At 35.3% G+C, this 22,467-nt stretch overlaps 1 protein-coding gene across 1 annotated transcript in view; it reads left to right on the top strand.

Annotated features, from left to right (window-relative positions):
* Window positions 1–22,467, top strand: part of SH3PX1 (sorting nexin 33-like protein SH3PX1) — a gene marked incomplete at its 3' end in the record, with an annotated part of 294,611 nt that overhangs the window by 143,724 nt on the left and 128,420 nt on the right. The window contains exon 7 of the mRNA XM_090380950.1: window positions 14,916–15,041. Within this exon, the coding sequence (XP_090237076.1) occupies window positions 14,916–15,041 (126 nt within the window). The remainder of the gene's footprint in view (window positions 1–14,915; window positions 15,042–22,467) is intronic.

The following is a 22,467-nucleotide window of genomic DNA, read 5'->3' as shown; positions in this document are numbered from 1 at the left end:
TGGAACAGACTTCCATCCCTTGTGGTGGAGGTTGTGAGCCTTAAACTTATTTAGGCTATATTAGGAAGTGGGTTTTTTTTTTTTTTTTGGCTGATGCTGCATAAGCTTGCTTTCTTGCATCAAATGCCTCTACTAATGCTAATGCTAAAAGTCATCGTAAATGGATTTAGCCCTATCACTACTAAAACAAGCACTGATAGATTCACCCCCATTATTTTTTCATGAGTCCATAGTGTTAATGTTTTCTATTTCTGTAATTAATTCCCTCACCGTAAAAACTGATGGAAGCATCAATAACTTTCACTGTTATAACTGCATCTGTTTATTTAATTATTGTTGAAATCATGGGCTGTGTGAGACCATAGTCATATATAAGTGCACCTACTCTAATCCCGTTTCAGTGTTTGAAGTAATTTTTTTTGCTTTATTTGCACAGAAATTGATTTCCTGCATTTCTATTTTTTCACCAAATTTCTTTTTTTTTCCCCAAATGTTATTGTACCACTATTATTAATTTACAAATTGACAAGTCACTCTCGACAGATATTTCTTGTAACAGCCGCTCCTGACAGATATTTCTTGTAACAGCCACTCCCTACAGATATTTCCTGCTTGCAGTTAAAATCATCAGCAGGCTTGATATAGACATTGGTATTCTTGCTGAAGATTCCGATTACTTTAAAAAGTGTCTCTTTTGTCACTTTGTTTCTGTTACTTTGTGTTACAGTAGGTTTCAAATACTATGTATTGCCTGTATACTGTATGTTGTGATCATTTATGTTAGCCCTTCTTTTCTTAAGTGCATACTTAATTCACTTCCTGTAAGCCTATCTGATTTGTGTAACATACAGAGCATGTTGTAACCTCTGTGTATACCACAATTGGTACATAATATGTAATTTGTGTGCGTGTGACAAAATAAAGGCATTATTTATTTATATAATGTTACACGAGAGAGAGAGAGAGAGAGAGAGAGAGAGAGAGAGAGAGAATAAGAGAAACCAATTACACGTGAAACCACTTTACAAACACAGAAGGAACCCTGGCATTTTGAAGTCCCTGCAGAAATTACATTTATATCAATCATACATGATCTTCTATGACACATGATTCACATTTTCATAGATTTCTGTAATATGAACAAAGTGCGCAACAGGAATCGATGAGTGTGTATTTCTGTTACGAAGCAACACATCTTTCAGACTTTTATTTGAATTGTCAGTGGGTTGCCAACTGGGCTAGCTGGGTGGGTAAAAGTGCCTGCCTGGTAACCCAAAGGTCATGGGTTCGAATCCCGCCTCGGGCTTGGATCAAAGTACTGCAAAAACCTTGGGAGGTGCATTATGGCCACAGAAGCCGATGCGCCAACAAATACCAAAAAAAAAAAAAAAAATTGTCAGTGAAAAGATTTCACTCCTCTAGATTGCAGCTAATATTAATTTCTTCATAAGAACCAATCAAATGAAAACAATAGTGCAGGGATTTCGTAACAGCTAAAAATGTGGTACTGCACGTTAAACAAATCTCTCAATAAGTCATCCAGTTTTTTCCAATTAAAGAAATATGGTACTTTACTTGAATAGTATTTTGAGATGTATTTGCCAAATACATTATACAACTCTGAAGACTTGTCTCCAGGTGGATTGGGAATTGACAAATGTCTTCATTTTATTCTATGTTGGGTTGCACTATAGCTTTTCAATATGATGTGAAAAATAATTCTTTAAACTTTGATATGCCCACCATATTAAAGTAGCAGTCATTATGATAGTTTGTGGGTATTTGAGGTATAGAAAAAGGTATACACTTACACCTACCAGGATACAATCACTCTAATGTTAATTGGCACTACCACAACAGAAATGAGGTGATCACAACTTGTCTTGATCACCTATAGCATTCCAAAATAGGACTTCACAATGTGCTGCAAAACTTGGTACCCCAACTATCTTATGCTGCATCTGCTTAGAACCCATATAATATCTGCAAACATAGAAAAACAAGTCTGGAGGTACTGTGCATCTTCATTTTGTAGCCATTGCAAACTGCCAGAAAAAAAAAAAAAATAAAAATAAAAAAAAAAAAAAATATATATATATATATCCGTAGCCGAGTGGTCAAGAGCGGGAGTGCAGTAGCACACGCTCTTTGAGTAGACCGGGGTTCAAGCCCCTGACTGCTGAATACGGTCGATCTGCCAACCCACACTGGACCAGCGTGGCAGATTATGGTCCATTTCCCCCAGCATGAATTGTTGAGGAGGCTTACATCCTGCAGTGGGTTGATATTGGCTGCACTTTAGCTTTTTATACATATATACACACACACACACACACACACACACACACACACACACACACACACACACACACACACACAGTTGAACTTCCCTATAACAAATTCGATAAATCCAGCGAAAAAATTCATTATACAGAAATTTCGTTATACAGAGAATATCTTTTTATTAGAAATTGTTATCTAATTAGAAAATAAAAACGAATCTACATTTATTTTAATGTATTTTATTTCAAAAACACTTATTTAAATTACGTTTACACAATTTTCGCTGGTAAGTATCACAAATTTAAAAAATCTGTAATTTTCGTTTGTACAGTACAATTAAAAAAATTGTCTGATTCTCAAAGAAAACCCGCATTTGTTCAGAGCATTAAAAACATTATCCGGAACATTTTCACAAAACTGTAGACCCATACAAACCATTTTAAAAGCGTTAATCATTTCTTCGCGAGTTGACTTTTCTACTGGTTGTTCTGATTCGTCTTCAACGTCATCGTTAATTTCTTCATGATCATGGTCGCATCTAACACTGTTCAGCAGTATTTCTTCTTCATTTGGATGTTCTGCCGTAGTCAGATCTTGATCTACATAAACATAACTATCCAGTGTTATTTCATTTTCGATGTTTCCGGACAATTCTAATAATGTCTAAAAGTTTTTCAGTTGTGAAAGGAGCAGTTCATCTTGTTCGTCCAGTTGTTGTTCGACTTCTGTATTCAATGCAAATCCAGCTTTCAAAAAACAATTTTGAATAGTGTATTCGGTGACATTGTTTGCCCAAACTTTTGCCAGTTCAGAGATGCAAAGCTCTAAGGTTAATTGTAACCTCCAGGTTTATATTTTCTGATAACGCATTGACAGTCTTCATTATTATTCTCTTTCGATAATGAAATTTAAAATTTTTAATAATGCCTTGGTCCATTGGCTGGAGTTTTGATGTCACATTTGGTGGTAAAAACAACAACTTCACACTTTTAAGTTTGGCAGAAATACTGGCAGGATGTGCCGGACAGTTGTCAGTTACCAACACGATTTTCCTTTTTTCTTTTGTTATACACTTGTCTAGTTTTAATATCCAGTCTTCAGAGATATCACTTGTCATCCATGCTTTTTTATTAAAGGTGTAGTCGACTTCCAAAGATTTTGTGCCTCTAAAACATCTTGGGTTTTTTGATTTTCGGATGATTAAAAGTCTTAATTTTTCACTTCCTGTCATATTTGCTACAACTAGTACAGTGATTCTTTCTTTGCTTTGTTTTCCGCCAAAACATTTATCATCTCTAAAAGCAAGTGTTCTATGCGGTAAACATTTAAAGAAAAAAACACATTTTGTCAGCATTAAAAACATCATTACGCTCATATTCTTCCAAAATCTTCTTTAAGGTATTGTTCCTCCAACTGTTGCAATTTTCTTCGCTTACATTAACACTTTCTCCACAATTCTGTGGTGCTTCTTAAATTTATCTAGCCACCCAGTGCTCGCATTAAATTCCGTATGTCCAAGGGACTGTACAAATTTCAGAGCTTGTTGCTTAATTATTAGGCCTGATATTGGGATATTCTTTTCACGTATCATTTTCACTCATTTTAGAACAGCTTTATCAACATCATATATGCACAACATAATTCGCTTCTTGTCTGCTCCTCCTTCAATTGCATTTAAAATTGATTCTCGTTTTTTTAAAATCATAGATAAACTGCTTGCAGGTATGCCATATTTATCCGCAATATCTTTTTTCTTAAAACCTTGGTCAATATCATAACAATCTTTGCTTTATCATTAATACTTAAACACTTTCTCTTCGACATTGTCTCTGCAATTGTAAAAATTACTCTGCAGCTCATGCCGATACATACACCACAAACTTTGCTGCACTGGCCATATAGTGAATTGTTAGTACCACCTACTCAATGACGTGCGCTTGCCAATTCAACAGTATCACGTGACCTATCCTATCAGTCACTTTGAAGAAATACACGACTGTGAATTTCTTTTATTCTGCTTTCATTCATATATACACGAAAGATGTATATATGAAAAAGAAAATTTATGATTAGTGTATGCTGTATGTTACTTTATAGAAAAAAAAAAAATACAAGAGCATATAGCCTATGTGATTGATGACGAACGAAATTAAAAAAAAAAAAAAAAATTCATGAAAACCATCTACTGGGAGTCCAGTTAGATGAGAATGGACATATCATATAATGATTGACAGGAAGGTCATGTGGTACAGTTGAGGTGAGAAGCAAATGTCACTCAGTAGGCGTTACTAAAAACTGACTATGGTAGCATTATATGTATTGCCGCTGCAGCATTATAAAGGTTTACCGGAGCAAATTTCATTTTCTCCTGAGCCAACATCAATTTACAAATCTACCCTATTTATTGTAAAGTTTACGACCACTTTTAAGAAAACCCATTTAAATAAATAAATAAATTTTCTGTTTATACTCCAGGATGACCAAACGGTCAGAGGAGTTTACAAAATGCACAGAATACAAGAAACAGCACCGTATTCAGCAGTCACGGGCTTGAACCCCGGTCACTCAAGGCACGTGACCCACTAGGCTACAGCGGCCTTTCTGGTTTAATAACTGTAACAAAAACGAAACAAAGACCCTCCTATGGGCGTCAATGGCCACAAGTGTCCACCAAAAGGATGATTATTTAATTCCAGATGCTAATGCGCAATTTCGGAAGGAAGGAGGCAATATACTTGAGCGGCTGTTTAGCAGTAAATGCTTGAAAATCTTCATGCTTGAAAATCTTGAAAATCTTCAAAAATGCTTTTACTAATTTTTTTAAAAATTCGTTATAGAGAGACTAACACTTCGCTATATGGGGTTAATTTCTCTATATTATGAATTTAAAAATTCATAATATAGAGAAATTCGTTAAATAGAAGTTCATAATAGAGAAGTTCCACTGTATATGTATATACGAATACTATTGGCTCTTATCTCAGTATTGGTAGAGACTTACATAATATGTATGAATGTTACAAAAACATAAAGCCTTCATTTGCTGCCAAAATGTTGATGCTACAGAAAAACCAATTACACTGTTGGATTCGGTACACAAAATACATATAAGAAGTAGCTGTAGCCAAAGTCAGGTGGGAGGGTGCATAAGTTCATATGCCTTGAGTGACCAGAGGAAACAACACAGGAAACCCTTCTGTGTTGTTTCTTGTATTCTCTTTATCCATCTTGTGGAGTCCTGACTCCACAAGATAGAGAGTCGTCCCTATGTGGTCGTCCCAAAGTATAAACAAAAAATATAAATTTTTTGTTACCATTCTCAATATGTGCAGTTATGGGCAGCAGAACTGAGGCTTCCCTTTTTTTTTTTTAGTTAGGTAGTAAATGCAATTTTGGCTCAGAGTCATTGTCTCTAAATATCCCCCCCTGCCTCTCCAATTTTTGGATGCAGAAATGTTTAGCCTTGTTAATACAAGTATTGCCAATTTGGATTGTACAATACAGTCCACCCAGATGTACAGGTTACTGACTTAACTTAAGAGCAGTCATAAAAATACTAAAAGCAATACCAGATTACCATGATGAACACACACAGTCATGAACATGGACATTTTGGTTACCTAGAAGTAAATCACATAGAGTATGTTACTTAAAGATATTTGTGCTCTGTCAAAAATTCTGTTAATTAATAATGAACTGCATTTACTACAATTAGCATTCCTTCAATAAAATCCAAGCTTCATATCACTACATTCCACGGAGTGCCTCTGTAGCCAGGTGGGAAGGAGCAGCAGTGCGTAGCACACGCTTCTTGATGTAGACTGGGGTTCGAGCCCATCACCACCAAATACAGAGGATGCAGAAAGGTCAGGGAATGACCACCACATATTCCCGGAGCAATATGGCCTTAGTTGCTAATGCTCCTAAAAAAAAACCAAATAACAATAAATAACTAATTCCACTAATGAACAGTTGTGATCACATTAAGTACATGGCATTTCTTCTTGAAATAAAACTATATTTTGAAAATATTCATGAACGGTATTCTTATTTTTGCTTACCCTTAGCTAATTTAAGGTGGTAGATGACTTTCATCAACCAGTGAAATACCACCACTTTTCTTATTGGAGGCTTGAAGTGGCGAAACCCATGTTTAGTCTCTAGAGCAAAGATTCCGGCATCCCCCTCCCCCCATACTTCTCCTTCAGCCCATGCACGGTACTATAGGTTTTGATACCTTTCGTGTTTGGGGTTTTCATAATAATTTGAATGTATTGGCATTTGAATGTATTTCCATCAAAACGAAAAAAAATGAACAAAAGAACATTAAAGCAGACAAATCAAACAATGTACATGCACAAGTTTATGAAACAAAGAATGTACAAAAAAGCTGTATTTTATTCTCAATCAGGGCAGAGAACATTGTTTCCTTATCTCTCATTAAGAGTGCTCTTGAAAAATTTATCCAACAGCTCTCAGGAAATTCTCTCTCTCTCTCTCTCTCTCTCTCTCTCTCTCTCTCTCTCTCTCTCTCTCTCTCTCTCTCTCTCTCTCTCTCTCTCTCTCTCGCTCGCTCGCTCAAATGCGAAATTGTGCTCTGGGTAATATGAGCAGTAACTTTATATTCTTCATTCATATATTTTCCACTTACCTCCAGTTCCACACTGTGGGTTATTATACAAGGGAAAGAGTGTCTATTTTTCTCTTCATTTTGCTTCCTGGTTTCCATTGCCTGTGACTACAACGTGTACACACAAAATAAAAACTATGTATTGTGAGGAAAGTAAGAAAAAGAGAGGAGTTATTTATGAATTAGGAATAATGGACCATTATGTAATATGTATAGTGCCCTACAATTAATATCCAGATGCTCGCGTATCTGCAAATAACCTTTACTAAACTAATTAATGTGTGCTGGAACATTTATTCTTTATGACTGCCTCTAGTCCAGTGGAACACTCTTCACCAATTTTTTTGTATGTCCAATATTTTCCACCCTTCAAAAGCAGTGACCAGTTCAACTCTGTTTTTTGGGTATCTTCTCCTCACATGCACTTGATGATCCAGGTCATCCCAGAGGTTCTCTGTAGGATTGAGGTCAGATATCTGGGCTGGCCACTCCAAATTTTTGATGCCTGTGGCCTCCTGTGCACTGTACTGGGTCTGACATATGTCTCAGTCATATCACTGAGGGCGTGCTTGTGTGCTGCAACATTGTTGACCTGCATTTTAAGTGGACACTTCTTTGCTGCCCACTCAGAATGCTTCTCACTTTTTACATTCTGTCAATTTTTGAGGTTTTCTAAGTTGTTTCATGATGGATTCAGTACCTGTCTGCTTCTATTTTCAGATCACATCACCAATCATTGACCTAGGGGCCTTCAGTGACATTAAAATGTCAATACAGACCAATTGCTGATGTGGAACCCAATTATCATGTAAGCAAGCAGGGGCTCTGCCCCCTGCTTGTTTGCTCGCCAACCCCCATGCACGCTTTTCTATGTAATATGCAGAGGTATGACGGAGTAAGTCAAATCTTTTCTAGATAAAAGACATGCCTGTCGAAATGCACTGATTGATATCTAATCAGGAAATGACCTATGTAATTATTTTCCTGTGCATTTTTAGTGTGCACCATTCTCAATGTCGAATAAATATCACTGTAATTATTTATCTGCATTTACATACGTCACTTAAGAAAAGGACTGATAAAAATTGAGATCTTGGGTGCCACTCCATACTTCAACTAAAAGTCAGGAAGAAGGCAGTGATTGACATTCACTGTTTAGCCACCCCCCCCCTTTCCTTCTATGTTGACATGCCTAGGGTGTTTATCCCCCCACTTGCCACTGTTTTAAAATCGGAAACTCGTTTTCCTATTTTAAAACAATGGGGGGGTGGGGATAAACACTCTACCTAAGCTAAGCACCCCCCCTCCTCGACGACACAAAACAGTCAGATACGAAACACATTCACAATAATCACCCAATCATGGCACTCGACCGTACAATCACTCCGTTCTACGACCACTCCCACTGCGCAGACACAAGTGGTACCGGAGCCTCCATAGCCAGGTGGGCAGGAGCAGCAGTGAGTAGCACACGCTTCTTGATTAGACCGTGGTTCGAGCCTGTCACCACCAAATACTGAGGATGCGGAAAGGGCAGAGAATGATCACCGCATATCCCCGGAGCAACATGGCCTTAGTTGCTAATGCTCCTAAAAAAAAAAAAAAAAAAAAAAAAAAGTGGTACCCAGATAATAGATTTCAGCCGAAGGCCTTTTGTTTTGGGTTTCATAATGCATGAGGAATATTGTTGCATCCGAAAGAGCAGGATTAAAATATTTAACTGAAATATTTACAAACTATACAAATATTTCGAATACAGTGAAACTTCTCCTAGCGGACACCTCTCGTTAACGGACATCTCTCTACAACGGACATTTTCAAATTCCCCAACTCACCTCTATTGGTTTTAACGTGTTTTCAGCTTCTGTCTAGCGGACATTCTCTGTAACGGACACGGACAGGCAATCTGCACTGTTTCGTTTAGATTAGCACACTTAATTTGATCTCCCCATAACGGACAGCGGGTGAGCTTACGGCCCTTTTTCTAGGAACTTTTCTTCCACATATTGCCTCAATCATGTGTTTATTTTCTATTTCCGATTCTCTGAATTTTATCAAGGTTTACGTCGTGGTTCTAAACCCTTTTTCAAGAATTTTAAGGCACGTGTAAAATTTCTGATGAGTTCGGTGTGTGCAGGGGGGGGGAATATGGTCGGCCTTTCATCTTTTCAGTTTCAGTTTTCAGTTTTGTTCAGTGTCATGTGAAGTGCACAGTGTCTTCTCGTAAACATTTAACTTTAAAAGATAAAGTTGAACTCATTAATGCGTATGATCGGCAAAAAAATAGTGTTCGCAATCTCGCTGAAAAATTAAAACTCGGCAAGATGCAGGTAAGCGACATCCTAAAGAAAAAAAATGAACTGCTCAAACAATTTTGGCAACACGGAAATGATCAGGTTCAAAAATCATTCCCGAAAACTATTGGACTTCAAATTGACAATGTTACGTATGAGTGGTTTTGTCGTGCACATACAAAAAAAATTCCCATTAATGGGCCTATTATTAGGGAAAAGACTTTGGAGGTTGCGATATCTATGGGAGTAAATGAGTTCAAAGCTTCTGTGGGATGGCTAGACAAGTTCAAAACTCGGCATAAAATTTCTTGGAAAACCGTAAGTGGTGAAGGTGGATCTATTGATACTGGGGTTGTAACAGAGTGGACCGTCAAATTGGAAGATTTATGTCGTGATTTTGAAGCTAAGGATATTTACAACTGTGACAAAACGGTTGTTTTTTAAAGCTCTTCCTGAAAAAACAATGAGTCTAAAAAACGAAAAGTGCCAGGGCGAAAAAATTTCTAAGGGATGCTTGACTGTACTATTGTGTACAAATTTGCTGGGAGACTTTGAACAACCTCTTGTTATAGGAAAACCACAAAATCCTCGTTGTTTCAAGGGCATAAAGTTGAATCTTTTGAATGTTGACTGGAAGTCTAATAAAAAAGCATGGATGACACAAGATATCATGAGCGAATGGATAAGTCACTTTAACCAAAACATGATTCGTCAAAACAGAAAAATTATTCTTTTCATGGATAATGCTGCATCTCACCCGCATATTGAATTGTCCAACATTCAAATCGTTTTTCTGCCACCAAACACATCTGCAGAGTGTCAGCCCTTGGATCAAGGGATAATAAAAAATTTTAAACTTCACTACAGAAAACGTGTTTTAAGACATCTCATTGCAAACATGAACGATGTAACATGTGCGAGTGACCTTGCAAAGAAAAGCAGCATCCTAGATGCGATTCAGTGGAATTCCTCTTCAGTAAACGCAATTAGAAAACAAACTGTAGTGAACTGTTTTGTAAAGTCTGGCTTCTCAAACGCAAAAATTGAAGTTGTGAACAGCAATGTGGAGCACCAAGAAGAACAAGAACTTCAACATCTATTGATAATGTAAGATACTTCAGCTACAAATGACCCTGGCTACAAAGATATAGACTAGAACCTCACTACAGAAGATGGTGCTATAGATATCAACGACATTATCATCGATATTTTCCAAGAAGTTCCTCATGAGGATGAAGAAATGGAAGGAGGTCATTCTGTCAAAGAACATATTAATGACGAACCACCGATGAAAATAGAAGAAGCACTCATACAAATCAATCGTTTAAAAATGTTTTTCACTGCTGAAGAAGATACTGAAGTACTTTCGATGGTTTCTTCACTCCAAACAAATGTTGAAAACAAAATCATCAGCTGGAAGAAGGTGCAGAAGAAAATAAGTGATTAAATCACTTATTTTCTTCTGCAGTGAATAAGTGATGTATGTATTTTTCTTAAGATAAAGTCATAATATGCATAGCACAGTTGTATGTATATTATTTACAAAAATATTGTTCAAAATCTGTATATATTGTTAGACAGTGAAACACGTGTGCACGAGGTTGGTGAACGTTATGGAGGTAGTTGTCAATAATTAATTGCATTTGTAGTTATGTAATTGCCTTGCCCTCTTCTCCCATTGGCTCGAATAAATATGACTAGGAGGAAAACGTTTTTAATGTATAGAGAGATAGAAATAGAAAAAGATAAAAAAGATAGAAAACGAGAGGTAGAAAAAGATAAAAACAAAAGATAGAAATATATAGATAGGTATATATTACTGTAGTGATAAGTTTAAATGTTTAAAGTATAAAATGTTTTATGTTTAAAATGTATTATTTCTTATCTTTAATTATTATGTACTACCTCCTCTCAGCTTTCCTTTCCACCATTACTTTTTCTTTTCTCTTCTCTATAACCTTTTTTTCTATACATAATACAATTATGGTTGATGGGTGCTTTGTGTCTATCAGTGGCCCAAGGAAGATAGAATTTCCACTCTATCTTCCTTTCCCTTTCCTAAAAAAATTAGTTTTTATAGTTATATATGTATATACATATATCTTTATGTGTGTGTGTGTGTGTGTGTGTGTGTATATATATATATATATATATATATATATATATATATATATATATATATATATATTAGTAATAAAATAGTTAATAATTATAACGACTATAACTAATATTTATGGGTCAATGCAGTTTTAGAGCAATCATGCATTACAACCATAATGTGTATAAAATATTGAGGATAATAATAGAAAAGGTAAATCAATCAAATAATACCATTCAAGGATTTAGGAAAACACTAAGGATTCAAAAAAAAAAAAAAAAAAAAAAAAAAAAAAAATCGCTTTTTACCCACAATCCAGATGACTTCAACTGGGGCCAACCACCCAGACTGAAGGCAAAAAATTACAAAAAGTTCTCTGTTTCTGTAATGATCAATATATGCTAAGTAATTTAAATCTAAACCAAATATAGATAAATATTTATAAATAAATTATAAATGTAAGCATATATTAATCATCGTTGACCCGACAGAGAACGTAATTTAATGATTACAGTCAGATTAAATATGTAATACATACTACATATCTATATTATCCAGGACATAATATAGTAACGATAATAGTCGTCAAGATAATATGTGGTGCCCCCTATGTGATGGATACGGTAAAAAATAAATAAAAATAATTAATTAATTAACCAATCAAATTTAAGTTAACGCAAAGAGAAACATGCAGATAGTAAGAAGAAAAACTAAAGGAGTAGGAATAATAGAACCTGAACTCCACAAAGGCAAAAAATAGTAGTATAGATAAGAAATAGTTTCTCCTACGTCCTCAGATTGCCCTAATAATTTCGGAGAAATAAAAATAAAGTGTGTAGGACAGCTTAAAGACAATACAAGATATAAGTTGTGGCTCGGGTATGCCCGGGATCGCAAACCCGTTCCTATAGTAGGACTCTGAGCTGAATTTGCATGTTACCTCAGCGTGAACTTAAGAAAACTTAAATGAATTTAACTATGTATAAAAAAAATAAAAAAATAAAAATGATACACTGTAATTTGCAAGCCGGTGGGTACAAGTTTTCTATGCCGTAAGACACCAAGAAAGCAAAGTGTATCCTATGTACATATATACATAGCACTAAATATGACAATTATATTGAACCAATGGGTTCAGAAAGCAAATTTTTGAAATTAATTATGCTTATCGCTTTCCTGAAGTGGTATTTCAGGTAAGCGATGGGGAAATTATTATTAATCAACTTGTTGTACAATGCTATTATGTTTGCTGAACAGTTTTTATTATTATTGCAAATATAAGCAATCCTCAGACATTGGGATAAAATGATATTAGCATGCACTGATTTTGATATATTAGATCTCCAGTTTGTAAGGCCGACTACATTGAAATTAAATACGTCTCTTTTATTATATACGTTTACGTCTATATTATTATGGAAGATCCAGTTAATTTGCTCTAGTATCAGAACTATTAGTTTTTTCTAATACAAGTTCTGAATATAATTTACTGTAATCCTGAACAAAATGTGGACAATTAAACACACGTAGATCATCTACTTATCTGAATATAAGTAGGTTATCTTGGAATGCTCTTTCTGTATAATATAGATAAAGGTTTGCGATTATGCTTGTTGCTGGACTTTCCATAGGGGTGCCATATATATATATCATATTGATAAAAAATATGATGTAATGAAATTACTGAAAGTGTTAGCAAACAAGAAAAGGTATTAAAAAATTAAAATTAAAAATATTAAATTGGGTTATGGATCTGGGGTGCTACTAGTAATAGCAGAAAAACCAGCAACCATAATAAAATATAGACAAATATATTATTATCAGTGTATTAGGTGGAGGTGCTGAACTGTCAGGTGTAATTACCATTGAAAAATTGAGAGCACATGCATCGTAAAAACAGAATACCTGAAATAAATTGAAATTAAAGTTTAACATAAAAATAAATGATAGTACCTAAAGCCGTGGGTCCTAGGACTTTAACTACTTCGTCAAAGAGCCACCACAATAAGCGGTGGTTCCTACGATTATTTTTATATATATATTAATTACTGCTAAACCTAATTCAAATTACTGCACTGATAATTTTAAGTGTTTAAAGTATATTTTTAATATTTAAAATGCAGTATTTTTAATGACTGATGAATGCAATTGCATTTTGCAATTAAACATTACCTGTTCATTTTTATTTAAATTTATTGCTAAGTTTATTGTATTTTATTATGCTTTTTATTTTAATATAGCCCAATTGATGTAAAATAAAGGCCAGCTCATACTCTGACATAGTCTGCTGTTGGCCTAATTAGATGCTGTGCTTTGCCTATGAACATTTTATTATTAAAAATAGGAAAATATGATACAGTTATTCATTCGCATGAGCATTAGTCCACACTCATCAGGGGCTTTGAATAGATCAATATTCAAAAAAAAATAAATAATAATTAACAAAATATGTATATAATGAATATAAATTTCTGTTCTCCTTATCCAGTTTTACTATTATAACTATCAATAGTTTTTATGATTTAGATGTTTAATTTAGCAGTGTGTAGTTATTAAATAACCATTTTTATACATTTTGTATGATATATATTGGTACTAGAGTAAACTGGAGTAAGGAAACAAAGCCCTAAGTTATACATATTTATGCTAAACTAAAACAAATATTTTACCTTTACTTCATTTATTCAGAATTGCTCCTTGTATACTGCAGACCTTCCCCTTATTTTTAAAATTAATGTTTTAGGGATAGTCAATAAGAGCAATACGGATATGCCGTTTACATTAGACCAGAAATGTATATTTTATCCAAACTTAATGTTGCAATTTTTGAAAAAAAAAAAAAAAAGCTTTTTTTGAAAACGAAAACAAAAAAATATATTTTAATCTTAACTTGATGTTTCAATTAAGTTTGGATAAAATATACATTTCTGGTCTGATGTAAATGGCACATTGGTGTTGTTCTTTTTAGCTTTTTTTTTTCTAATTAACATTTTAGAGATAAAATGTTAATTAGAAAAAAAGAGGTGGTATTGTCTGCTTAGAAAAGGGTCTAATGTTCTAGTTTTAATTCTTTTAGTGCTAAGACCTGTTCTGAATAAATGGGTAAAGGTAAAAAATTTGTCTTAGTTTAGCATAAATATGCATATAATATAACCTTACTCCAGTTAACTGGCACACTATGGCCATAGATTCCGATGCACCTAAAAAATCCCCAAACAAACAAACTCCAGTTAACTGATATAAATCATATAGAATGTATAAAATAGCTATTTAGTAACTACACACTACTAAATTAAACATCTAAATCATAAGTGCTATTGATAACAGTAATAGAAAAATTGGATAAGGAGTACAGAAACGTATATGCATTATATACATATTTGTTCTTAGGCAAAGCAAAGTGTCTAATAAAGCCAACAGCCAAACTATGTTAGAGCATGATAGCTGGATTTCATTTTACATCAATTAGACTCCGTTAGAACAAAAAAGCATAATAAATTGCAATAAAAGCATAATATAATAATATAATATTTTATTATACATATATTATATTAAAATAAATATAATATTATACAAAATATAACTTTAAAAATGTTAATTTCTGAAGCAGGACATTAATAATGAAGTAATTTGGGAACAAAGTATGGCTCCTTATACATGTTCTGTTGCTTCACCAAAAAAAGAAAGCAAGCTAAGAGGATTCAAAACTTTTATAGCCTATCAACTTACTCCCTCGGTAGGTATTTTTTGTCCTATTTATTTCATACCTTTTTTTGTCAATTTTTGATCCTTTAAATTTTTAAGGTACACAGTGTCTCTGAAGATTACAAAATATTTACAAAACCTTCTAGCAAGTGTAAAAATAATGAAAATACCATGTAAACAAAAAAGTTAGTGCAGATTTTTAGTATAGAAATTAAACCATGCAAAAAAAAAAAAAAAAAAGGAACAGAAACAATTTATTGTCCCCATCTAGAGCAGGCCCACCCAAAATTTTTAGAGAAGTCAGCCACATATGAATTTTTGGAATATTTGGCAGGCCAGAGAAAATGCCTGAGTACTGAAAACAACATTCTCTGCATAACTTTAATGTTATGCAGAGAAATAAATTTTATACCTACCTATATCTACAGATTCAAAAATAAATCAATGGATATGTAATATAAAATATACCAGTTCGTTTATATCAGACTTTTATTATTACTTATTTATTATACTAATCACAAAAATACAGTTAGTAATACAACAAAATTATAATTAATGTGATGAATGCGATTGTAGAGTGCGACTAAGTTTCATTTGGTAAATAAATTTGATGAATTTGATGCATTGTTGGGATTTCAGAGACGTGGTGTCACACAAATATAAGGAATGCAGAACTGGAATTTGAGGAGTACAATATGTACAGGAAGGATAGGAAGGGAGGAGGGGTTATGCTATTAGTTAAGAACCACATAAAATCCAAAGAAGTGAAGCCAGTCGACATCGCTGCAGTGTCGAGTCAGTTTGGTCACTGGTTATGTCACACATAACCATTGATCTCCCAATGGTTATGTGTGACATAACCATTGGGAGATCAAAATTGATAGTAGGAATGTGTTATAGACCTAATGACTCTGATGAGTATAATAAGAAACTGTGCAGGGAAATAGAGTGGACAGATAGATCAGCGAGTCTTATAATGGGGGATTTTAATTTCCCAGATATTGACTGGAATTTGTGGTTTGGTCACTCACACACTAGCAAGGCTTTTGCGGATTTATTGGATGATTATTTTCTACATCAGCATGTTCGGAAGGCAACTAGAGGGAGTAATACTCTTGATCTGATTATCAGTAGTGATTCTTCATGCATTAAGAATCTGCAAATAAAGGAACCAATAGGTGGCAATGATCACAGTGTGCTGAAGTGGGATTTACTCAAAGTGGTAACTACCATCGGGGATAAAGGAAAGGGTTTTTGCTTTTGTAAAGGTGACTATGGTGGTCTGAGACAGTATTTAAATTCTATACGGTGGGACCAACTGATTATGTTACCAACAGCAAATTCAAAATGGGAAGCGTTCAAAGAATTTATCTTGGAAGCTACTGGGCTTTACATACCAACTAAGTAAAGTTGGTATGTAAAGGAATATTTTCAAGGTTTAGGCCTAAATGGATTTCAGATGAACTAATGAGACATATAACAGAGAAGAAAAATGCATGGGATACATATAAATTAATGGGTGACATGGAAGTCTATGATAGATATGAGCTGGTCTGTAACCAAGTCACAAAGGAGATTAGGCAGGCAAAGGCAGATTATGAGAAATCTTTGGCAAAGGATGCAAAGAAAAACAACAAAGAGTTCTTTACCTATGTAAACTCTAGATGGAAAGGGATGAATCAGATTGGGCCACTGGATATTGATGGTTCAACTGTTGTTGATCCTGCTCAGGTGGCTAACAAACTAAATAAGTATTTTGCATCTACATTCACCCATGAGGTCAATACCACAGGTGTATTAAACTCTGGCAGTAAGCTAGATAATCCTGTAATAACTGAGAGTAAAGTGGAGGAGAAATTCTTGAAGATAGACATAAGAAAGGCACCTGGAGTGGATGGAATCTATCCAGTTATATTAAAGGAGGCAGCAAAGGAAGTAAGCAAACCCTTAGCCATAATTATGAGAGCTTCTTTGGACTCAGGGGAAGTACCTATGGACTGGAGATGTGCAAATGTGACCCCAATTCACAAAGGGAAATCAAAAGTGCAACAACTAATTATAGACCTGTTAGTTTAACTTCTGTTCCAGAAAAATTAATGGAGGCACTGGTTAAAGAAGCATTTCAGGATCATCTAGACAAGACTTCAGTTATAGCTTGGACACAGCATGGTTTTGTTAAGGGAAAGTCTTGCCTGACCAATTTGATTGGATATTATGATGTGGTCACAAAAGAACTGGATGCAGGGAATAACTTTGATATCATATATTTGGATCTCAGAAAGGCTTTTATATATTTCATTTTCTTCTGAAACATGTACTTCTGAAAATCGGTGACCTTTCTTGCAAAATTTTTAATTTTTGGATAATATAACTCAGATAATGTTGAATAAAATTGAATTAGATTTTCAGTTTTAAATATTGTCTTCAGTGCATCATTAGATTGATGATTAACCAACTCTAATTGTGAATTCTCGTCAACATTGTTGATGGGTATATCAAACAGATTTTAAAGTTAAAGCACCTTTGAATTATTTTTAAAATCAGAAAAATCTAGCTGCAAAATTTCCTGCACCAAACTAACGTTTTGAACAAAATTTTCAGTGAAAAAATTACAACTAGGCAAATTTTTAGATAAATTATTGCAAAATGGAAAATGCGAAAAATTATTCGGAAGTAATTGACGTTTAAACAACTCCAGTTTTGTTTCAAATGCTTTGACATTATAATACAATTCATTGACAAGTTTGTCTCGTCCTTGTAGTTTCATTTTAAGAAAATTCAGGTGTTCACATATATCTGTTGAAAAGGCAAGGTTCCACATCCATTTGAGATCTGACAATTCCGGAACAGGTTTCAATTCTTCGTTCATAAATGGATCTATTTCGATCCTAAGTTCAAAAAATCGCTTCAACAGGTTACTGTGACTCAACCATCGTATACAGTGTCACCGTATTCAGCCTCAATAATTAGAAGAAAATTTTTGAATTGCTGATGATTTAAACTAGTCTTGTGAATAAAATTTGCTGTTGATATTAACAGTTCACAAACTGAATATACGCCCAAACTTTTTCTGAACAAAGACTACTGGTGAATTATACAATTAATATTTTTACTCTCAAGATATTTATGAAGCTGACCCATGAACCCAATTTTAGTACCAACCATATTTTTATTGCCATCTGTTGTAACCGCTGATAGCAAACCCAATTCAATTTTGTATCTTTCAAGCTTTTTAATGCAACTAGATTTTCAGTTACTGCAAAATTTTGATTTGCAAATCAGATATAAATTAGTAATTGAACTGTATGGCTTGTATCTTCATTCTCATCAATTGCTATTGAAAAATGTGTGAATTCACGAACTTTTTCTACTAGTTGACTTTTAACATTGGCTCTTAAATCTTCAATTCTTCTTGTTACAGTTGATGAAGATAAACTTACAGATATTTTCACTGCAAAATTCTTTACTTTCTTCTGCAATTGCCAAACAAATTCGTTTTACAAATTTTCAATCCGTAAAGGCCCTTCCTTGTTAGGCAATGATTTGGGAGGCTCGAAAACTAGCTCTAACTGCAGATAAAATTTGAAGAGTAAAAGTTCTAATCTTCTATTGTTTACTTTGACAAGATTGAGTTAGTTCTTGGAGGTTTTTTTTGCTGCAAAGCTCTTTGAAATTTAACATAAATTGGGGCATGTTTTGTGTTGTGACATTTCACATTACATTTCACATTAAACATTAAACTAACAGGTCTATAATTACTTGTGTAATTATAGACCTGTTAGTTTCACTGCAAATAAGACATGTGCAAGTATCACTGAGCAGTGCAAAAAAGTAATTAATTGGCCACCGCTCATTAAAAACGTGACACTAAGCATCTACTTTTGATGAATTTGACGTGTTGGTCAAAACCTCAAAGGCAGATATTGTTGAGATATCAGAGACCTGGTGTCACACAAATATAAGGAATGCAGACCTAGATTTTGTACAGGAAAGATAGACAGGATACGAAGGGAGGAGGGGTTATGCTATTAGTTAAGAAACATAAATCCAAGGAAATGAAGCCAGTCGACATCGCTGGACAGTGGAGTGTTGAGACAGTTTCATGTGTTATAAGCACTGGGAAATCAAAATTGAGAGTAGGAGTGTGTTATGGGCCTAATGACTCTGATGAGTATAATAAAAAACTGTACAGGGAAAGGGTGGACCAGTAAATCAGAGTGTCTTATAATGGGGAATTTAATTTCCCGAATATTGACTGGAATTTGTGGGTTGGTCACTCAAACACACTAGTAAGGTTTTGTGAATTTTTTTCATGATTGTTTTCTACATCAGTATGTTCGGGAGGAAACTAGAGGTCCTTGAGGTTGTCACAGACATTCTCTCAGATATGCCAGGCAAGCCGTACTTGCTACCTGGGAATTGGTCCACTTGACTTGACACTCAAGTCAAGTGGACCAATTTCGGCAAAGTCCGGACGGTCTGTGATAGCCATATCCTCTGCTTGCACCTTCGCGATGGTGGGACTGTTAGTAATCCTGGGAATAACCTCCATGCATAAGTACATGGTGGATGACCACCCAGGTGTGAACCAACGTAAGCAGGGGTTGAGGTGTGGTGCCCACACCACATTGAGGAATGCCGCCCCTCTATGTTACCAGGCAGTACTAGGTGGTAGATTACTCTCATCAACCGGTGCCATACCACCACTTTGCTTATTGGAGGCTTGAAGTGGTAGAACCCAGATGTTTAGTCTCTAGAGCTAAGTTCCGGTCAACCCTTCCCTATCTCTTCCATCATGCAGTATGATTGATGACTTTTGAGGTTATGATGAACATCGTGGCGAGATCCAATATTCCTTATATTTTGAGGGTACAGCTCTAAAACGGTGTTCACAAGCCGGCCGCTAGTTAGTACACCGGACCGAACCTATTGGTAACTCTCTAGGAGGCTTCTGGATAAGCTAGTGTATAATCTTGCTACCTCTACTCTGCCAGATAGTGACTGGAGGGAGTCCGAGTAGTGTGTATGCGGGGAGCATTGTCGAGGCCACGTTATGTCAAGGATCTGGGTATATTCTTACCATGTGTACACCATATCCAAAAATTTCATTACTTCAAACAGCATGTCCCACCCACTTTTCATTTCCAATTGCAGTCTGCCAAACCCCATGTACTTTTTTTGACAGAATCTCAGTTATCGGTTGATTCAACTACTGCTCATCTCAAATGCCCAAATTATTCGCTCTATGATTCCTTTCGCCTCAAAGGTGGTACTTGTATATATATGTCCGTTCATATTCCCTGTCAGAGACTTGGCAATTTGGAATATCCTCTTTTTGATCTTCTCTGGCTTAAAATCTCTCTACATCATTGTGCCAAATTCATCTTTTGTCTCTACCGTTCTCCCAACTCCACTAATCACTTGGAGCTCTTTGACTTCTTCTCTTTGCAACTTGACTTTCTCCAGTCCAACTTTCCTAACAGTGAGGTAATTTTCCTTGGTGATTTTAAATGTTCACGACTCCAGCTGGCTTCCGTTTTCTAGTCACACCAACCCAGAAGGTCGATATGCTCAGACTTTTGCAATTACTAATGACCTTGCACAGATTTTTCATTAACCTACAAGAACACTGGACAATCCTAATCATATAACCAATACGCTTGATCTTTTTCTCACAAACAACCCTTCTAAGTACACGGTCGAAGCGAATGGTCCTTTAGGTACCTCAGATCTAAACTTGGTGATTGTCTCTTCTCCAATGGAACCTTTATCTCATGGCTATTCCCAAACTCGTGTTGTTTGGCATTACAACAATGCAAAATGGGATGACCTGCGAGACGTCTTTTCTTCTTTTTCCTTTGTCGGATTACTGTTTCAAAACTTCTGATGTCAATGTTTTCTTAGATCGTGTCAGTGAAATTGTTCTTGCAGAAATGGAATCCTATATCCCACACTCCACTTTACAATCTCATCCTTTATTGAAACCTTGGTTTTCCAATAAATGTGCTAAGGCTGTTCAAGAGAAGAATGTTGCATATCGTAATTGGCTTGTTTCTAATTCTTCAGTTTCATTTTCTGCGTACACTAAAGCTCGCAACAATTGTAAAGCAGTTATTAATCAGTCCAAACTAGAGTTTGAACAGACTAAGAGTAGAAAACTTGCTTCTTGCCCTAATGGTAGTCGAGCATTCTGGTCTCTTGCCAAAGCTATTGGCCGCAACTTTTGCCCATCTCTGCTCCCACCTTTGTCCAAACCAGATGGTTCTGTTGTCACTTCAGCCAAGGATAAAGCTGACTTGCTAGCATCCCATTTTTCTTCCAACTCATGTATTAATGATCTTGGTAAAACACCTCCCACCATTCCCAACATGCTCCATTCAATGCCCCACCTGTGGTCTTCCGTCAAAAGGATATCAGAAGGATTTTCAAGAATCTTGATGCTAAGAAAGCTCCAGGTCCCGATGGTATTTCTCCACTTGTTCTCAAAACCTGTGCTCCTGAACTTACTCCTATTCTTTTCTGCCTTTTTTTCACTTTCTTTGTTGTTTTTTTCCTTCTGCTTGGAAATTTGCTCATATCCAGCTAGTTCCTGAAAAGGGTAACAATTCCCTCCCATCCAATTATTGTACCATTGCAATTACTTCTACTCTTTCTAAAGTAATGGAGAAATCAATTAACCGCTAACTCTTAAACTACCTAGAAACCTTCCGTCTGATCAACGATCGCCAGTATGGATTCCGTCAGTGTCGATCCACTGGTGATATTCTGGCTTATGTTACCCATTTATGGACTGATTCAATGGAAAGGTTCGGTGAAGCACAAGTAGTTGCTCTTGACATCTCAAAGGCTTTCGATCGTGTTTGACATAAAGATCTTCTAAACAGGCTTCCATCTTATGGTTTGCCAACTGTTTTTAGTAATTGGTTATCCAGTTTTCTCTCTGATCGCTCACTGAGGGTGATGGTAGATGGCTCTCTGTCTTCTAACTTCTCCACTAATGCAGGTGTCTCCCAAGGTTCAGTTCTTTCCCCCAGTCTTTTCCTCTTGTATATTAATGACCTTCTTCCATTGACTGGAAATCCTATCCATAGTTTTGCCGATGATAGCACATTGCATTCCACTTGTCATGCTCAATCAGCTTCAACTTCTCGAAAATCTGCTACCAATTCCTTAAATCTTCAGTTAATTCTCCAGTGGGGCAAAGACAACTTAGTTGATTTCAACCCTTCTAAAACTCAGTCTTGTCTTATATCTCGCAAAAAGGATTCTTCTGCTCCTATGCTTATCTTTTGTGACACTCCGATTTCTAGTCAAAATGATATATCTCTTTTGGGGATTACCCTGACTTCTAATCTCTCTTGGCACAAGAACATTACAAATATTGCATCTAAAAAACTTGGTTTTCTCTTTCACTCTCGGCGTTACTGTTCTTCCAAACAGCTGCTCACTGTATAAAT

The sequence above is a fragment of the Mastigoproctus giganteus genome, chromosome 9, assembly GCF_048544385.1.
Source record: "Mastigoproctus giganteus isolate SK-2022 chromosome 9, ASM4854438v1, whole genome shotgun sequence".
In the NCBI taxonomy this organism is placed as follows: Eukaryota; Metazoa; Arthropoda; class Arachnida; order Uropygi; family Thelyphonidae; genus Mastigoproctus; species Mastigoproctus giganteus.
The sequence above is the reverse complement of the archived record's forward strand: the minus strand, read 5'-3'. Positions and strand labels throughout refer to the sequence as shown.